The sequence below is a fragment of the Glycine soja genome, chromosome 8 (genome assembly GCF_004193775.1).
Source record: "Glycine soja cultivar W05 chromosome 8, ASM419377v2, whole genome shotgun sequence".
NCBI classification, from domain to species: domain Eukaryota; kingdom Viridiplantae; phylum Streptophyta; class Magnoliopsida; order Fabales; family Fabaceae; genus Glycine; species Glycine soja.
This window is the reverse complement of record NC_041009.1, coordinates 43,562,635-43,582,603: the sequence shown is the minus strand read 5'-3', so window position 1 is coordinate 43,582,603 and position 19,969 is coordinate 43,562,635. Positions and strand designations below refer to the sequence as shown.

At 31.8% G+C, this 19,969-nt stretch overlaps 2 protein-coding genes across 2 annotated transcripts; both read left to right on the top strand.

Moving 5' to 3' along the window:
* The first annotated feature begins 1,761 nt into the window (after window positions 1–1,761).
* On the top strand, window positions 1,762–10,005 carry LOC114423391 (DEAD-box ATP-dependent RNA helicase 28-like). The gene is made up of 19 exons (XM_028390136.1): window positions 1,762–2,229; window positions 2,829–3,008; window positions 3,232–3,300; window positions 3,438–3,544; window positions 4,114–4,192; window positions 4,883–5,056; window positions 5,167–5,315; window positions 5,688–5,783; window positions 5,928–6,030; window positions 6,238–6,300; window positions 6,498–6,559; window positions 6,744–6,840; window positions 7,363–7,481; window positions 7,573–7,615; window positions 7,832–7,933; window positions 8,536–8,634; window positions 8,756–8,839; window positions 8,955–9,229; window positions 9,651–10,005. Exons 1-19 carry the CDS (start codon window positions 1,777–1,779, stop codon window positions 9,664–9,666), a joined length of 2,370 nt encoding a protein of 789 aa, XP_028245937.1. The 5' UTR covers window positions 1,762–1,776; the 3' UTR covers window positions 9,667–10,005.
* Window positions 10,006–11,690: 1,685 nt separating this feature from the next.
* On the top strand, window positions 11,691–17,366 carry LOC114423390. Its single transcript, XM_028390135.1, has 9 exons — window positions 11,691–12,232; window positions 13,031–13,181; window positions 13,426–13,538; window positions 14,274–14,352; window positions 14,621–14,649; window positions 15,269–15,362; window positions 15,610–15,699; window positions 15,829–16,018; window positions 16,764–17,366. Exons 2-9 carry the CDS (start codon window positions 13,038–13,040, stop codon window positions 17,051–17,053), a joined length of 1,029 nt encoding a protein of 342 aa, XP_028245936.1. The 5' UTR covers window positions 11,691–12,232; window positions 13,031–13,037; the 3' UTR covers window positions 17,054–17,366.
* The last annotated feature ends 2,603 nt before the right edge of the window (window positions 17,367–19,969 follow it).

Genomic DNA, 19,969 nt, shown 5'->3' with positions numbered 1-19,969 from the left:
TTTTCCACTACCATAATAAAATTTTACATGTGATGATATTTTTTTAATTTAATTTTATGTATATCAATTTCTATTGTTTATATATATTGGTAAGCAGGCACGCGCATGCGCGCGCGCGCGCACACACACACACATATATATATATAAAGGACTAAAATTGTATTTTTTTAAAAAAATAAGATAATAAAATAATTTCTTTCAATTTAGGGGGAAAAACATATCTACTTCCCATATATGCACTTTTTAGGCTAGGAAAACTACAAAAAACCATTTCCTCATTAAATGACACATGTTCTGAACGAGGATAAATTGGTTAATTCAAATGATGTCATCAATTAAGCTTTTGATGATGGAAATATCTACTCAATAAAAACTCATAATTTTTATTTTGTTGTGTCCAGTGGATAAAAGGTAAGTCATAAGTGTAGTTTTTGTGCACAACCATCAGCCAAGTGAAGGCATAAAAGTTGTGCAAGAAAAATACAATGAAAGACATTTTGTTTTCTGTAAGATTGGTAAAGAACAAAGGCTACACATGAGTTTTATCATACTACACCAGAACCCCATGCTTGAGGCCTACTTTCTGGGCTGATGCATCATTGCATGATGTGTCAAGTCACTTGATCTTTTATTTCTCCTTATTTGGATACGGTGGGTCTAACTATGTTTGAAAATTCTAAACATTTTTTCCTTCATCCTCTACACTTATTTTTTGGTAAACCTGTGATAGTTGTCGAAAAAGTCTTTTGCATGTTCTAACAGTTTACAAAGTTAGAAGTAACTTTTCATCTTGTAACCCATTGTGGGAGACCAATTTGATTTCAAATCAATGGTTTAGGGTTTTTTCCTTTTGTTCCTTTTCTCATTTTCACCTCTTTTTTTGGATTTGTCCTTACCATCTTTGCTCAAATAATAACTTCTAGGTATAAATATTGTCCCAAACCATTATACATTGCCTCAAACCATTATACACTGCTGTCGAAAACGATTTCCAGCAATGACAGTTCTTTATTTTTTTATTTCTTTTTTCCTCCTTTTCTTTTCCTTTCCCTCTCGCTACCCACAACTTCATGAGTGTAAACCATAACCATAAAATCCAACCCAACAAACAAAGAACACAACAAAAGAAAAAAAAATTGAAGGTAATTTAGAAGCAAGTGCATGATTTTGATTTGAGAGTGAACACGAATGCTCCAATTTGGAAATGTATGCAATGAAATCACCAAGAAGGAAGATTAGTTGTTCCTCTACAATGCTTCTTAGCGACTACCTTGAAAATATGTTCTTTTGCACCCACCACAAAACTACCGCAAACCACAATCACACTAGAGAGTGTTGAAGGAAGATGATATATTTGATGAGGGAGAACAAGGCTAGAATAAGAGATGATGCAAAAGTGAATGCAAGCAAGGCGACAAGGTGGAGAATGAGGGGATTGGATAATGGGAGAAATGATGAGGTGTTAGAGTTTCAAGACAAATTGATAAAAATAAAAAATGAAAAATGAAAAAAAAATAGATCTCAACCATCTATTTAAATAGTGATATATCTAATAATGAAAAAAATATTTTCCATGATGAGAGACATGTTATAGTCTCTCACCATAATCAAATAAAGCTCGCAAAAGATTAGTTTGGTGTATCCAATCAAGGATATTCCCATGGCTGAAAAGGGAATGGAAGGTGAGGTACATCACCGACCCTATCCAATGGACAAAGCCCATTGGGCCAAAAGGGAGCAAAGTGTTTATTCAACCCGACCCGGCCCATTGCTCCTATGAAATCGTTGAAATTGCAGCAGCAGCAGCAACGACTACTATACTACCAGAAAAAGAAGAACCCTTCTAAAAACCTGCGGCAAAAAGAACCAACAATGTCGCCGAGCTTCGTCTTCGACCCTCCTAGCGACGAAGAAATCGAACACTCCGAACACGAAGAAGAAGAAGAAGAAGAATCAGTAGGAGAACCAGAGTCAGGATCAGAATCAGAGTCAGAAGGAGAAGGAGGAGAAGTAGAAGAAGGGCATAAAGAAGCGCGGGTTCCGAAGAAGAAGAAGAAGAAAACACAGTCTCCATGGGACTTCGCCAAATACACGGAATCAGTGGCCGAGGAACACGCTCGCAGGAGCACAACCTCGGTCGACGAGAAAATCTCAAAAGCACTCAAACAACGTTCCACGCCTCTCGTTGCTGAGCTCGACCACAGCTCCGAGTCCGAACCTGATGAACAAGTAATTATTGGGTTTTCGTTTTGTTTTTTCGTGCATTCGTATACCCTTCTGGGTTTTTACTCATACACGATAGATTTTTTTTTTTGTTGGGATTGTTGGGGAGCGTTATAGAAGAAGTTCTTCTCTTTATTTAGCATGAGAAAGCGTTTATTTGATTCAAATGTTACGTTTTTGTTAGTTCTATGTAGTTAGGTTTGTTTAGGGAGATCAGAGAAGGGCTGTTGGGTTTGTCCCAGAGATTGTTTTTGAGTTAAATAGAAAGTGTTTTTTTTTTATTATAAAAGTTTGCTTATTTGTTTATTGGGTATGTTTAGGAAAGATTATAAGGAGTGCTTATTTGTTTTAGAGGAGTGATAGTAACACACTTTATACATGCCCTTTTTGGTTATTAGATCATGAGTGGGGGGTCATTAAAGGAGTGAGGCCTATTTAATTTTGTGTTTTCCAATAAATTTGAGCTTATAATTGTGTGTTTAAAAGAGTGTGTTGCTAACATTTCTATGTTTCAGGATTTGCATTGTGATTCATGATAGGAAATAGTGTTTATTTGTTTCAAAAATTGATTTTGTTTTCTTTTTTAATTTGTTGGGTTTGTTTAGGAAGATTATAGACCGGAGGAAGAAGATGAAGAAGAGGGTAATGATGGTGACATCAAATCCTTTTTTGCTCCTTCTGGTGGAACCTCTTTCCATGCCGATTCCTTCTTGCAGCTCAATTTGTCTCGCCCTTTGCTCCGGGCTTGTGAGGCCTTGGGGTATTCTAAACCAACACCAATTCAGGTTTTTATTTTCATCTTTGTTTATTTTTTATTTTAATTTTAATTCTCAGCCTTATTGGTTGTGTAGTTCAATGCTATTTAGGACACATTACCTTCAAGAATTGACTTAGCTTTATCTTTTGAATCTTAGCATTATTGGAATTGCTTATGTTATTTTATCCCGTGTAGGACACTTTGTCCTGACAATTTTACATTTTTTTTGGGATTTTGAATTTTGATAACAGGCAGCTTGTATTCCATTGGCATTGAGTGGTCGTGATATATGTGGTAGTGCCATTACCGGGTCAGGGAAGGTAATCTCTTTGTTACTTTCTTTGGGTGTTTGTTAATTTGTGATGCCTTGCTTCTGTGGTTTGGTGCCTGAGTTTCTGTATGATGGTGTTTCTTTTAATCCCCTTTGTTCATATCCTGCTATTGTGTTTCCATGCAGACAGCTGCATTTGCACTACCTACTTTAGAGAGGTTGTTGTTCCGTCCAAAGCGCATGCGTGCAATAAGGGTCCTCATTCTTACTCCGACCAGAGAGTTGGCAGTCCAGTAAGTATTTTTATAATTGTTCTCATTTTTTCATCTGGATCATATTTATTATGTAAAAATATTGAAAATATTTAGTTGTGCTAGGAGGGCAAGTGGCCCATAGATACTGAAGTGCACTATAAATGTTCTCTTCTTTTATTCAGCTGAGTATGTTGTGTGTGGTGTGCCTACTAGCATATATGGCTTTGCATCATGGCTATGATTGCATGCATGTTCTTCACTGCCACCTTTGCAAAAGCTTGAACTAATGTGCTTCATTGAGTATACATGGCTCAGTTCATGGTTGTGCATTGGATGCATCTAATTTTTGCATTACTCAATACCTTAATTATTTATTTAAAATTATTGAAATAATTTTTTGTTGTAAATATAAGTACAAACTTGTCGATGCTCTAATTCAAATTATGCTTCATTTAAATCAATATGTATGTATATATAATTGTATTCATGTGAATACAAATTCTATCATACTTCCAGTGAAAGGTTGTAGATGTAAAATTTTGAAAGCACTCTTTCCATGATTCATGTAAATCGCTTTCCAAATACTTATTTCTAATTATTTTTGACAGAGTTCACAGTATGATAGAGAAGCTTGCTCAGTTTACTGATATAAGGTGTTGCCTGGTTGTTGGGGGTCTGTCAACAAAGGTTTGATCACTGTTTCAATTTCATGATGACTTGTAATTATAAGATATGCTGATGGTTCAGAATAGAGTTATTTGCTTCTTGTGATACTTTCAGTATGTAGTCAGCTGTTTGGGTTATGTTTGTCCATTGGAAATATCCTCTTCCACCTTCCGTTTTTTATACATTTCCATCTACAATTCCAATAAATGTTGGGTCCTGTTACAATACATTTCCTGTCTGTTTGACACAATAATCAATCCTTCTGTTTCAAGAGATGATTTTTCTTTCCTACTAGTATTAACTTAAATTTGACATATTTGAGCACTGTATATTATCTGATCTCTTTTTGTTGATGATATTTATTGCTGTAACAAAGCTTTTTGTAACAATGACCTTTCCTCATGGCTTACTAGATAGTGAGCCTTTTGAAGAAATATTTCAAAGTTCAAACTAATCAGATGGGAAAATACGAAGGATTGTATTTGATAAACAAAAGTTCATTGGTGATTTCATAATATGTGGTTTCTCATTTTGACCAGATGTTATCTTACTGATAATATATATCACATGATTAGGTGGTTTTTTAATGGATGAGAGCATGCAATGTGAGCTTTAAAAATTCCCACTATTATCTAGTTGATTGGTAACGCAGGTAATGCTGATTGCCTCCTTTAATATTTATTGTTTAAAAATGGTGTTTTCTCATCCTAGGTGCAAGAGGCTGCTTTGAGAACAATGCCAGACATTGTTGTGGCTACTCCAGGACGCATGATAGACCATTTACGCAATGCTATGTCCGTGGATTTGGATGATCTTGCTGTTCTAATCCTTGATGAGGCAGATCGTCTATTGGAGCTTGGATTTAGTGCTGAAATTCAAGAACTTGTAAGTTTTAGTGGAAGAATCATTACAGTTAAATATGCTGTTTTTATAATTTATCCTGATTTTAGTATTTGATGAAAACAAGTCTTAGACCAATTTTTATTGTTTGACAGGTTCGCTTGTGTCCCAAAAAAAGGCAGACTATGTTGTTTTCAGCAACAATGACTGAGGAGGTTGATGAACTTATTAAACTTTCCCTGTCAAAGCCCTTGCGTCTTTCTGCTGATCCATCTACAAAACGGCCAGCAACCTTGACTGAGGAGTAATTTCTTTACTATTTCACTTTCCCTTTATATTTTCTAATTTCATCACTCATTTCCATTGATATTAGCTGTATGTCATATGATAGTGATAAAATCACAAGTTGTTCTGAAAGAAAATTAAATAAGTAATGCTTTTTCAATGTTCTCCCTTATATGCAAAGCTTTTGAGGGAATGAACATAGAAACCAGAGCGGCTTTTTGAACTCTAAAAACAGATGAACAGATGAAGTGTGTGTTTCATGTTTGTTTAGAGTATTTTACACATAAAAGATAATTATGCAAAACTATTATGTTAAATTTTTTGAAGTTTGCTAGGTTTTAGCATCTAGTAAAATCCTTTGAGCTTTGTTAACTACTGTTTTTCTTTTCAGGGTTGTTAGAATACGAAGAATGCGTGAAGTAAATCAGGAAGCAGTTCTTCTTGCAATGTGCTCCAAAACTTTTACTTCCAAAGTCATCATCTTCAGGTTTTCATTTCATCATCTACAAGTCTTTTTATTTCAGATTTTAAGTCTGCTCCTTCATTTGCACTGCTTTATGATTATTATTTCCCTTCTGCCACTATTCTACTACCTCTAACCAACTGTTTAATCTATCATTTTGATGTGCAGTGGAACAAAGCAAGCTGCACATAGATTGAAGATTATATTTGGATTAGCTGGCTTAAAAGCTGCTGAGCTTCATGGAAATCTTACTCAAGCCCAGCGCCTTGAAGTATGTTGCTACTTGCTAATATTGATGTGTTTATTTGTGTATTTTAGCTCTTGGGTTGCCTTTGTATTTGTGTTACTATCAACATTTTTGGGATACTAAAATGATGGTGTTCATTTGGATCATTTGTTATTTATTTTCTTGTTGAAAGGATTTTCCGCATTGATTGTGGTTGTCATAAGATTTTCTGACTTCTGATTGTCTATTTAGGCTTTGGAACAGTTCAGGAAGCAGCAAGTGGATTTTTTGGTTGCAACAGATGTGGCTGCCCGTGTAAGAGTCAATCCTTGATGTTTATTTCTTCTTTACTCACTTTGAATTTGAATGGTATTATTATCTCAAACACCCCCTTTTTGATCCAATAAAACTGTTTTATCTTAAGGGGAACATACAATTATTAAATCTTTTCCTTTTCGCATTTTGGATTTTGGATATAGATCTGACACTGTTGCATGTGACTTTATTTATAGGGCCTTGACATTATTGGTGTTCAAACAGTTATCAACTTTGCATGTCCACGTGATCTTACCAGGTATAATCTATGATCCATATTGGTAGTAACTCTGCTTGAAATGTTGTGTGTTATTGTCTTCCTGCAGTTTTTGTCACTTTCCTTTGTTGCTACGTAAATGATAAATGTTGATCTCACCTTAACATGATCTCTTTCTCTGTATGGGATTCCTGATAATTTATTTATTTATTTTTTATGTATTAAGCTATGTTCATCGAGTGGGTCGTACTGCAAGAGCCGGAAGAGAAGGATATGCTGTCACTTTTGTGACTGACAATGACCGATCACTTTTAAAAGCCATTGTGAGTATCATTTGAAGAGTTGCTGCATTTGTTTTTCAGCTTTATTTCATATTTCCTTGCACGATTTTCCTTTTAAGATAAAAAAGTTGTGCATGCTGATCTGGATGTTGGGTCCCGTTTACATAGATTCTGTAACCAAATATTAATTTTTCCCAATTAGTTATTCTAGTTTGACATTTCATGAGAGTTTATACATCAAACATTCATATAGCATCCTCTACAGAGAAATATCCCATTCATTATTATCTACTAATTTTAGTTTTCGTTTGGTCTGATTGTACTGACCTTTCCTATTAATCACCTTTTAAAAAGATACCCGAAGAAATATAGAATACCTTTATTGTTTTTACATGTAGCTGTATGTTTAATTCTACTAGTAATTTGGATTTTCCTAGTTGAAAAGCTTATTGATTCTCTGTTCAGGTAGAGAACATACAAACTGAAAAAAGAAAAAGAAAGTTGATGTTTTAAACGAGCCATTATATAATCTTTTCTTATACACGTCGATTTTCAATTAATCAGGCAAAGAGGGCAGGTTCAAAGCTGAAAAGCCGTATTGTTGCTGAGCAATCTATACATAAGTGGTCTCATATAATTGAGCAAATGGAAGACCAAATTTCTGAAGTACTTCATGAAGAGAGGTTTTGATTTTATATAGTTGCTAAGGCTTCATTTTTTTCATTTTTCAGTTTCTTTTTTTTTGTATTTATTTATATTTTCAATTTATTTCAGAGAAGAAAGAGTTCTAAGAAAAGCTGAAATGGAGGCCACAAAGGTATTGTTCAGTTATTTTGTTTTACTTGACTTTAATCTTGGTATGCCTTGGATTACACAAATGTAATTATGTCCAGTTTTTGTGTGTTCTCATCTTGTCTTGCGAATAGCATTTCCAAAGTAGCATCACTTAGAAAATTTTATTGTATGGTATTGATTGTTTTCATTTTCTAATCCTTAACATTTTCCCTCAATAAAATTATGCACTTATTGGCAGGCCGAAAACATGATTGCACATAGGGAAGAGATCTTTTCCCGCCCCAAAAGAACCTGGTTTGTCACAGAGAAGGAGAAAAAGCTTGCTGCAAAAGCATCCAAGGTACAATATTGTTTCATCTTGCTAAAATGATTTCTCAAATTACTGGCATTTATTTTCCTATTTTAGAATGGAGCATTATACTTGAGAAATCTAAGAATATTTTAACTAGGGAATAGGGATAAATTGTGTCTTGACAGTTCGCACAAGGTCTCTCTATATTACTGTATTGCATTTCCAAATTAGCTTATTTTGAGGAAATAATCTCTCATTTTCTGCTTTTTAAGAAAGTATCTGGAAAATAATGATTATTTCTTTGAATAAAAGCTAAACCAAACATGCAACTAATGTTAGTAATTAATTAATAATTACAATGATTCAATCATAATTACACAACTTAATTAGTTCCCAAGATTGCTCCTAATTGGTTATCATCGATGGTTTTAAAACGGGATTGGTGATTGACCAGTGAAGACATTGATTCAAGGTTCAATTGTCTAATTATGGTTAAACTGTGGTTGAACTGGTAGTAGTTAAATATATATATTTTTAGTATTATATAATATTTTAAGTAATAAAATAATATAAAATTATTTTATAAAACATAATGTAGTTAGGTGAAATGTTTTACCTGTGTTAATAAGAAATGAAATGATTGTAAACAGGCATCCATGGATAAGTGCAAGAGTTCTGGGAAAGAGGTTATTAGTGCTGAACAAGCTGAAGACCTCAGAATGAAGGAGAAGAGGAAGCGAGAGCGAGAGGTAAAAAGTTTTCACCAATTTTGTTATGCATACGATTTTGTTTGTTTTATACATATAAAATTCAAATAGGCTTGCATGTATGTGTTGCTATGTATTTACTTGATGAATGTCTTTGATGTAGAAACATTTGCCTAGAAAGAAGCGTAGAAAGTTGGAAGCAGCTAGAGAGATGTTGGAGGAGGAGGAGGATGACAAACAAGTAGAGGTATGTACTCCTTAGTTCTTTCCTTTCCTATTAACATTCTCTGTGCAGTGAAGTTTGAAATATACTCTTTGTTCCTTACTTTGTTACACTGAAAATGAAATGCATATAATTGCAGACTAAGGGGGGAAATAAAAAAGAAAAGGGTGGAATGTCACTTGTTGATCTTGCTTACCGACGGGCAAAAGCAGTGAAGGCTGTCAAGAAGGCCTTAGATTCTGGCAAGATTGTGGAGAAGAATAAAAAGAAATCTAATAATAATTCCCGAAAAACTCCTTCAAGGACAGAAGAGATGCGGGAGTTATTCCAGACTGACATGAAGGATAAAAAGTCAAAAAGAAGAGGTGTGGGAGGAGGAAAGAAGTCAAAGAGTTCATTCAAAAGCAAGTCAAGGTATTAATTAAAAATCTTGTCTCTTTTCAGAAACTAGTTAGTTGCATGTTTCTGAGCTTTTAAGCATCCAACATATCATTGATTCCATCTTGATTGTGTCCAAAAATTCTTTGCTTTTAAAGTTGGAATAATCATTGATCTGGAGTGGTGAGGCTTTTGAGAAGCCCTACTAAACAATAATGATATAGGCAATCGATTTTTTTGCACTCATTTTCATTTCCTTTGGTTTATTGAATTTGCTATTTTTGTGGTGAACTCGATATTTGGATCCAATAAATTGCTATTTATTTGTTTTTTTGCTGTACAACACGGTGAAAATTCAGTGTGCTCTCAACATTTACTTTATGCATCTCAACAATTACTTTAATACTTGTTTGTGCAATGCTAATGAATAAAGTCTTAATTCAAATTTGCTTTTCAGGTACAAGCGCAAGTAGCATTTGAGGCTAACAATCCCTGTCATAAATATGTGCATGGAAGGACCATAAATCTGCAATGCGTGTCCTTATACCATATCAACTCCACTATGAAGGTGAGTTTGGGCTGTGCTGCTTGTGGGTGTTTTTGGGTGGCCATGGTAATATAGGGTATGGTAGTAGTAACTACTGTAAATACCCTTTTTTTTCTGTTAATTGTATCACATGAGCTTTGGTTCTTGTCCCAAAACTGGACAGCATAATTTATAGCTGCTCAATTTTGTAATCCTAGCATTAGTTTCAGTTTTAAATGTTACCAATAGAAAAAAATATTTATTTCAAATAACTTTTTTCTTTTCTTTTTTGAAAGGTTAATATTAGTTGTTAATTTGTTAGTGAGATAGATTCGAACTTACAATCTCTTTTTCTTCTCATTTTTTTTAATCATAAAATCAATCTTATAACTCTGACTCCCGTTCAGGTAACTCTTTAATATCACTGATTTTGCTGTACATCTGTTAATGCACCGCCATTTGTGCAAATGATGATAGCATGTTGGGCTGAAATTTTGATCATTTCATTGTAAAGGCTAAAATGCAAAGCTCCTCACTATTGAGTATTGACCCTAAGACGTCAGTGACTGTTTTTAGGAAATTCATTAACCGTTCTGTAATTTAAAGAAATGTATTACAATGATTGCTTGTCGATTGGTGAAAGAATTAAAGTGAATGCTATGAGTAATGCTTATGATTAAGCAATAAATTAATAAAAAATTATCATTTCTTAAATAAAATTATACATTAGCATAAAGGAAAATATCTCAAAAAAATTATAATATTTAAATGTTGACAATATTTACATATATTTAGAGTTTCCACTTATTTTATTTAATAAAATTAAAAAAAATCAGTTCACTTTGCACAGGTTTTTACTCAGTTTTGACTGATTCTTGAATACTTTAATTAGTTCTTAATCAACATTTGAATCCCGAGTTTTGGACTGTTTAGACTTGTTGCCTGATCGGTACTTGCGCGTGCATATATATATATGAGAAGAAATTATAATATAAAAGTGAGATGATTAAATCTTGATTTTATAATTAAATATAAATAATTAAGATTTAACGTTATATGATTATTTAAAAAATTATGTGACATTTTGATATTAAATTTCATAATTTATATTTAATTTTTTCATTCTTATATAAGATAAGATATACTCTCTATATATATTATTTCAATTTAATCTACTATATTTATCTCAATTAATTTTCTATTTGTAAAAATTGTCCTATTTGATATTAAGTTTATTTTTATTTTATCATTGGAGTATTAATTCTTGTATTTATCAATAATAAAAAAACACATCTTCCAGTGTACATTTATGATCGATGTTATATACACATTTGAATTATACTTAATAATTCAATTAAAATCAATTCTACTCAACCTTGAAAATATACGGGCCTTAAATTAATTTACTATTTAGTTGTAGAGTTAACTCAATATTAATTTTATATTATATGATTGAAAGATTAAATTGAAACTATTTTCAAGATTGAGAAACTAACTATATTAGTGTTTATAAAGATTGAACTAATTATATTTTTTTAAAAATATAATAATAAAAAATTGCTGATATTTTATAATAATAAAATAACTAAAACAATATTACTTCTTAAAAAGATTAAACTAGCGACACTTCTCTAGAAATAAGGATACACTCTAAAATAAAAATAAAAACTGACCCTATCTTTTTAAAATTGAAACGGTAAAATTACATGACTTGAACCTATCTTTTTAAAAGATCACACTATTTTGCAAAAATAAAAACTGTATGCTAATATCAATTATAAAATAATTAACAAAAATAATAATTTTTTTTAAAAGTAATAATATTTAAACACTTGTTTAATTTTTTTTAATACTTAACATACAATTTATAATATTAAAAAATAATATCACATTTATAAACATTCTGTTGTAAAGCATATCAAAATAGATTATTTTAAAAGGAAAATACTTTATATAAGCTCACGGTCTATGATAAAAATTAGTGACGCATTCGACGGGAATACTTCGGGAGAATATGAACATTTGGTTTGGAAATTAACCCCGCGGCGCCTGCAATGATTATTGTCAAACCAACAATAGAGAATCCGACACACCCTGTTGTATTTGCCCTTTTTTTGTCTTGAAAAGGAAAGTTTTGATTAATTCTTAGTATTTTTAATTATGATTGCAGTTTGGGGCTTACCTTGGTTATAAGTAGTTGAGGGGTTTGTCGCATTTTGAATCAATTTCATATTCAATCTAAATTTTGAAGAGTTGTTGTGTTTTTCTCTATGCTTTCTCGGTAGTTTTTATTGTAATATGGTTTTGTTTGAATTTAGTTATGAATTATGGGTAGATTTAGGCATTTGCTATGAAATTCTGACTCGTAGTAATTGTACAGGTGAAGTTCAAGTCTTCAGTTCAATCCAAGTCTAACTATAGAGTAGCTATCTAAGAGCTTTGGAGCTGGTTCTTCTTTTGGACTGAAATAAAGATTACCTGTTTTTATATACTGAGTATTGGTTGATCCCCAGGTTTTGATTCACATTCTCACTGAAACCATTCACTCTGTTATTCTGTTTCGTGTAACTGGTGACTGATTTTCGTGTTTTTCCTTTCAGTTTTATTCAATTCTCAATATGCTTACACCGTTTGTAGTTCTATTCTAAAGTATTATTCGCTTAAACAGCAATAATACATGGACTTTGCATTGACGTACAACACAAGTGTTAGTTTTTGGGGATTATCCAAAATTTATTGAAACCAAAATTGCAGCACAAGACATGCAGCAATCAATAAATTAATAGGGTTTACTTGCAGCCCATGAAATAAATATAGGTCCGTTCTTGGTAGTTTGGCAGGGGAGAAGTTTTTTTCATGCCGGGGAATCATGATTCCTGGCATCATGTTTCTTGGGAACGAGGAAAATCTGTTTGGTTGACCATAGGAAACATTTAGATAAGTTTCCTAGAAATTAACGAGTTATATGATATTTTTACCATTTATTTTAATCATTTACCACATTAATAAGAGTAACATGATATTTTAATCATTTATCACATTATTCGCACCTCCCTCCATGGGAAAGTTTGCGTGGGAAACTAGTTAAAAAATATTCCCTAGAATTTCCCAGGAATCTTATTTTTTTAAAACGGATACCAAATATGGGAATTTGATTCCCAACCCAAGATTCCTGGGAAACTCAAAACTTCCCCCCTACAAAACTTGTGAGTTAAAATGTAAAAGTGTTTTTTAGTTTTTTTTTTCCAATTAACTTTGTTGTTTGTATCACTAATGCATAATTTATGTTTATTTGTTGGATTAAATTGCAGGGACTCAATGGGAACCGAATTTGAAACAATAGAGGCAAGAATTACATCTATGCTTCCCCAGCTCCAATCTGAGTGTGGCATCCTACAGAGAATGGTGTACAAGAATAAGAACCAGCACCGGCGCAGCTCCTATTTCCAGCGTCTTTTGAAGGTTCACTATTACATGTTACACATTACAGTTTCACAAATGAATCAATTACAAATTGCTTAATGTTTTCACAGTTTTTTTTTCTTAATGTTTCAGTTTTTTTTCCTTTGTAGCATACAAATTTTAGATGTGATTGCTTTTTTGTGGAAAGTTGAATGGAAAATGTGCATTTACATTTGAGTTTTCATGTATGTCATGTGTATTTTTGTCTCTTTGGGTTTTAGTTGTGCTGTATTGGAATTTGTAGGTTAGGAGGGATTTAAGACTTCTGCAATCGGCAAACATGGAGGAGCTTGTATCATCATGTCTCCTTGTTATCAAAGGAGATAGACCAAAACAGAAGCTTCATCTTTTAGGGAGGTAGGTCTATATTATTTCTAACAATTATTTTACTTGATGTTTCCCAATTCATGTACAAAGAATTGAGTCAGCTATAAAATTATGATAGCTCATAGGTAGTATGATTGAATGTTTAAAATATGTTGTGTTTATCGTGCTGATATTTCAAGCAGTTCCTCTCTAACCACATTCAAAATTAGTATCAGTGTTCCTTAATGACCAAATATGGAGGGGAAAGGGATGAGGGGACTATTATGCCTCAGGTGCTTAGCACATTGACAGTTTGACATGAGAATTTTTTTTTTCAATATGTTGAATTTTGTTTTCCTTTTCCTTGCATGTTGCGTGTGCAAGGCAACGAGAAATAAATGGAAAACTTTAAATTTCTCATTTGACAAGATCTCATAAAAATTGGACATGACAAATTTTAATATTCATGTGAAGAGGTATGATACTGACATACTGTAAAATATTATTTAGTCCTGCAACTTGTGCACGTATGATTTAAAAAATGTGTGGATATGATAAGGGATGTGGCAACATTATTTTTGCGAAAAAATATTACAGTCCTGGAAGTGATGGCTTACTTTCTCTTGCATAACCAAGCATCTCATGGTCATACTTCATTTTTTGATTTATTTTTTGTTTTTGAAATAATTTCGTGATGAAATTTCCCCTTCAGCATATGATGATATCATAATTTATAAGTCTTGTCTTGTCGATGATGATAGTGTTTTACATACCGTTTTTTTACAGCTTAAAAAGGAGAAAATGTGATGGTGATAAACATAATTTTATGGAGCGTCTGTTAGGAGCTGCACGCTTACTAGCTGAGGTAAAATTGCAGATAAATATTATTGTTGCTCTAAATTCTAATTGTTTTCCTTACTCTGTACAATAAGATCAATGTGTTTATACTGTGGTAGCTCATTAGTTGTCCTCTTTCCATGTATACAGTATAACTTAATGAGGATTTCACACAAATTGTTTGACACTAATGGAAATCATTTTTCCTTTTGCATCTTAATAGATTTAATTTTGGATTGTTTATTTTTATGGAACATGCTCTCCTATTTCAATTTATGTTCTGTTTTCTTATGCAGATGGTTGAACCTATACTGAAGGCTGCTTCGTATCCTTCTGCTACTTGTCTTGTGTGATTTGTATTTTAATGCTTTGCTCATTTATTCTATATAATCATAGTTTACTTAATTGGCCTTACTCTGATCATGGAATTATGCTTATAAAATCTTTTTGTTTATTCATACAATGGATACCAGTTGGTACTTGGTGTTACCAAATAAAATAACATGCTCCATAATATGATTGTAGTATTCCTTTTCATGTGCTTAGCTTTTTTCCCCTGTAACTTCAATGCTATTTGTAAAACATAAGGAGTTTACTTGCGTATACTAATTTTATATAATAAAGCATGTTTGTTCACTCTTTTGGTTTGATCTTGATCTTCATTGAAACATGGACTTCTTAGTTCATACTTGCCAATGTTGATGTCATCTTCCCCTTCCCTTCATACAGTCGTAGATTATGTTGATTTCGAAATTCTACATTTCTGAAAGTTGATTTCCAATTATGATTGATTATACTTTGGAGAAGTAGAATACACAAACCCTTGAATTTTTGTTATCATCATTAATGCCAGTAGTACTAGTGACCTTTAGTATTTTTCTTGAAATTTTATGATAATCTATTAAAATTGCAACTTAAAAGTTCTTTCCTTGACTATTTAATAGTGAGGTATCTGTGTTGTTTGCTCAATCTTTTTTTATGGGATTTTCTGTGACAATCATGGCTTTGCTTGCACGTCTTCGAGTTCTGGTTCAACAAGTAAGTTTCCCAAGTTTATGTATTGTATTTAATCTAGGTTTTATCATTTTTTAAGTTGGAATTTATTTAATGTGGATTGTGGAACACTGAGGCAGAGGTTATTTTTAAATTAGCTGGAAAGTAAAAGTGATATTATTAGATTGAAATTAGATACTGTAAAATGAAGATTATTCCTCTCTGTGATCATGAATTGATCTTACAGCTCTTGATTTAGTTAATTTGAACTTTTTTCTTTCTCCTTGTGCAGATACTGCTTGATGTTGTTTCATTGTTCAACATGGTTTCTTCCCTCTCTATATCGAAGCAATCAATAAAAATAACTCATAATGGAATTGAGGTTAGTTTGTACCACCAAATTCTCCCTTGTATACATATTTATGCATAGACATGGATATGAATCCAAAATGATATTCTGCACACTAATATATTCTTTCCCTTCCTTTTCTGATATATACTACCAATGCAGGTTTTTAGAGATTTCTACCCTGTTAGTGATGATTTTGTTACATTAGAGTGTGTTTGGAAATCAGACAAGTTTATATTACTTGAGAGGAAGCATAAAACGAATGATGAAAGTCATGTTGAGGACTCTGGTGGAAATGTTTCTGTCCAAACATCAGATGTTAATTATAATAGTATTGAGTCTTTTCTTGGGGGTAAGAAGCATGAATGATGTGTTTTGTTTCTGTTGTTCCATATTATCATGTCTTCTTTATTTTACTATTTGTATTAGTTCAGTTTGTGGCAATTTAACTGCCTTATAACAACGTCCTTCTAGTTCTTATGGTGTTTGAAATAGTTTGTCTTTTTCATATTACTATATTTCTGAACTCAACAATTTCAGATAAGCTATTGAACTTGATCACTTGCGGATATGACTTATATTCAATAGCTTCTCTTGTTCTGTTGAGTGAGTACAATTGGGAGTCGATATTCTGTTCCTTTAGTTATTATTAAGCATTGGTCTTGATTGAATTGATCTTGTCATCCAAGAAAAACAATGGCAGAAGTTATTATAAGGGATCTCATGAATCATGATGAATAATATCGTTGAGAATTTGGTTTTAATCAAACCCAATGGCATTGCATGATCCATGTGATCGACCATACCTGTTGGGATAAGACTAGTGTTGTTGTTGTTGTTAAATTAACCTTGTCATGTTTTGTTTGTTATACTTTGATTTCTAGAGTTCTTTTTAATTAGTCTTAAAAATTGGCATCTCGATGGTTCACAGTTTTTGCAAGTGATTTGCATGCATGAAATTGAATACAAACCCAATAAATAAAAGAATTACTTTTCTCTCACCTTTATTGGTGGCATCACCATTTATATCCAAAGTTAACTTTTATCTTGTTGGTGCCATTAATTTTAACCAAGGCTTGGTAAATTGTGTTGTGTAGATGATCAGCTTTTCCATGAGAGAGTAGAAGCAGATGTTGTTGCAAAAGAAGATCCTAATCATATCGATGATATGAATGCTGATTTGTTGACTGGCTCATCACAAATTGATGACAAGGAAACTAGGTATAGTGATCAAGACACCACAAAAGCCTTCATCAACGAATCTTCACAAGAGGCTGGTTTGCCTGCATCATCAAGGTCTTCTACCAATGATAAACTTCAATCTTGTCCGAAGAAGGTCGCATTTGTCTCAATCAAGAATCTTACATTAATGCGACACAAATCTTAGTCTGTTTGGTTGCTCGTTACTAACACTAGATCCATGTCTGGGCTGAAGCCATAATTTATAGGTTCTGCATATTATTTGATGATTGATGCAAAAATTTGGCCAAAACTTGAAGTCACAAACGTGTGTTTGAAACACGGTACTAATGCCAAGACATACAACTTCATGGGAAATTGAAGGGGCCAAACAAAGGATGACATGGGGGTTTCACTTGTTAGTTATTTACTTGTGTAAATGCAAAGGGTAATTTTAAACATAACTTGGTATACTTATTGTTTTGATTTCTTAGCAAGTCTTTTTAGAATACTCTTTGGTACGTATGAGTCATATTTTATAATTAAAATTTAAAATACAAACATTTTTCTTAAATTTGGCTGCACTTTTTGGTCATATGTATGCATCTTGATTGTCATTAAAGTCTCATGCCGCCAATTCTGTGAACTAACAAGGACTATGGTGGGGGCTAAAATAATTGACCATAAATAAGGTTTTGTTTTTACTTTTGAGGACCAAAATATCCAACGGATGCACATGTAAGGATTATATTAATAATTTCTTCATTCATAACTAATTTTGTTGGTATAACTTTTTAAAATAAATTATTTAAAAGTATTTCAATATATTCCTCATCAAATTTGTTCGTATATAATACTCCATTTTAAAATAAGTGACATGCTGATACAAAATAAAATTTTCATATTAAATAATGTTACCTTCAAACCAATTCCTCAAAACGCCTACAGCATCTTCTTCCATCAAAACCAAGCTTTAGATCCAAAGCGTTCAAATTCAGATCTGTTTCGTTCTCTCTCTCAATCAATCATCCCCAGGTTAGTTCCATGCTTCGTGAAAATTAAAATTAAATGTTATTATCAAATTTTCATGATGGGTATGATCAAAAGCCTGTGTTTGATCTCAAAGGTTCCATTTTTATGGAATTTCTTCGTGTTTGACTTGTACGAGGTAAATTTAGCTCAAATGGGTGTTTATATCTCTCTCACCTTTTTATCAAAGTAATGATCTTTTTATTCAGCTTCATGTTTGGTGACTATGAGCTGATTTTGGGTCGGTTGAAAAATGGAGAAAAGGAGTCGTCACACATGGTGACGCTTCTTGTAGCCTACGTGAAAAAAAAATAATGCATGTAATATTGGACAATTGATCTCAATAACTTAAGAGAGAATAAATTAAGTTATAAAAATTTTCGACTAACAAGTTTTAATTTCCTCTTTAAATGATATATGATAGATTTAAAATACAAAAGAAGTACTAATCAATTTAATTGATGTTTTTAAGAGTGTAAGACACAATCAATTGTAATAAAATAAATGAGATAAGAGAAAAGAGAATTACAAATTCGATTTATACTTGTTCGGTCACTTCTCGTGCCTACGCCCAGTCCTCAAATAATCCATTTGAGATTTTCACTATCTATGTAAAACTCTTTTACAACTTCTGAACTACTTAGGAATCCCTCTTCCCTGTGTTCAGGATTCTCACAATTCAAAAGATCACAATAAATTTTTTTCAAGAAAGTACAAATATTTTTTTTTCTCTTTTAGAAAACATAATACAGTTGAAAATCTTATAAGAATACTTAATTGATTTTCAAGTGTTTGACAAATGATTTGTTTATGAGAGAATAAGACAATAAGATCTTAAAAAATTCTGAAGATTTTCGTAGACAAGTCACATATTTATAGTCTCTTGATGACTTTTCAAAAACTTTTAAAGAGGTGTGACTTTTCAGAATATTTTAAAAAAATTCTCTTACTGGTAATCGATTACAGCCTTGGTAATCGATTACACAGTTACACATTAAAGGGTCATGACTTTCCAATTTGAATTTCTGAAGTTACATTTACTGGTAATTGATTACAAGAAAGTGGTAATTGATTACAACATTTAAATTTCAAATTTTAAACTTCTTTTTGAAAAGTTTCTATAGTACTTTGCCTTTAGTAATTGATTACCAGTGGAAAAACCCTTATTTTAGCAATGATAAAATACTTTTAAAAAAATTTGTAATCATTTTAAAAATTATGTTTTGAGGCCAAACCTTTTTCAACCAATAAGAGATTCTTTTAACAATAATAAACTAAGTCTTATCTTATTTTCTTGATCTTGATTTTTTACTTGAAGTACTCTTTTGTTGCTTACATCTTGACATCATCAAAACTTTCATATACATACATTCACATAGTAGTGCAATGCGTAACACTAGCCACTCCCATAGTTTAATGTCCAATTATGAAACCCTTGAAAAAGAGGATGAATCAAAATATAACTGAATTTATCAGAAAATTAAAATTTGAACATTTTAACAATTTATAAGATCAAATGAGTTTTATGATGTGAATTATCGTTCCAATATTGAAATTTTTGGATGTATATGAAAAAAATACAAACTCTTCAATTGAAGAGATCAAGCAAGTTCAAATGGACATTTTACAATTTGGCAACTATTGCAAGCTAGAGTAGGTTTTTCCATTGTTTTGAAGAGTGAACTGGACCGATAAAAAATCGGCTTAATGACCCATCCATAACCGATAACCGATAAAAAATTGTTTGAATCCATAATTCTAATTTTTCATATTTAATCTAAAATAATTCGAAAATAAATAAAACACATATTTAGTAAGGTTTACAAATTGATATAAGTTATTTTTTTATCATTTATTATTATTTTTTCTTATAAAACATATAATTTAGTCATTTATATTAGTTTCCATTTTTTATCTTAATTTCTTATAATTTTATGTTATATTAATTTGTAATTTTTTTATTCAATATGTTTATTGTTAATTGAATTTATTGTATTTTATTAAAATTTAAACCTAAGTTTTATGATATATTTGATATAAATTTTTGTGTTTTTATTTTTTATTTAGTGTTCTCAAGTTATAATATTATATTTTG

What these genes read in the sequence shown, in the direction of transcription:
- LOC114423390 (XM_028390135.1), top strand. Translation starts at nt 13,038, where the DNA reads ATGGGAACCGAATTTGAAACAATAGAGGCAAGAATTACATCTATGCTT. An exon ending in AAGCTTCATCTTTTAGGGAG is followed by an intron (nt 13,539 to 14,273) that starts GTAGGTCTATAT and finishes GTTTTTTTACAG; the next exon opens with CTTAAAAAGGAGAAAATGTG. An exon ending in TTCGAGTTCTGGTTCAACAA is followed by an intron (nt 15,363 to 15,609) that starts GTAAGTTTCCCA and finishes CTCCTTGTGCAG; the next exon opens with ATACTGCTTGATGTTGTTTC.
- LOC114423391 (XM_028390136.1), top strand. Translation starts at nt 1,777, where the DNA reads ATGAAATCGTTGAAATTGCAGCAGCAGCAGCAACGACTACTATACTAC. An exon ending in CTAAACCAACACCAATTCAG is followed by an intron (nt 3,009 to 3,231) that starts GTTTTTATTTTC and finishes TTTTGATAACAG; the next exon opens with GCAGCTTGTATTCCATTGGC. An exon ending in TCCAAAGTCATCATCTTCAG is followed by an intron (nt 5,784 to 5,927) that starts GTTTTCATTTCA and finishes TTTGATGTGCAG; the next exon opens with TGGAACAAAGCAAGCTGCAC.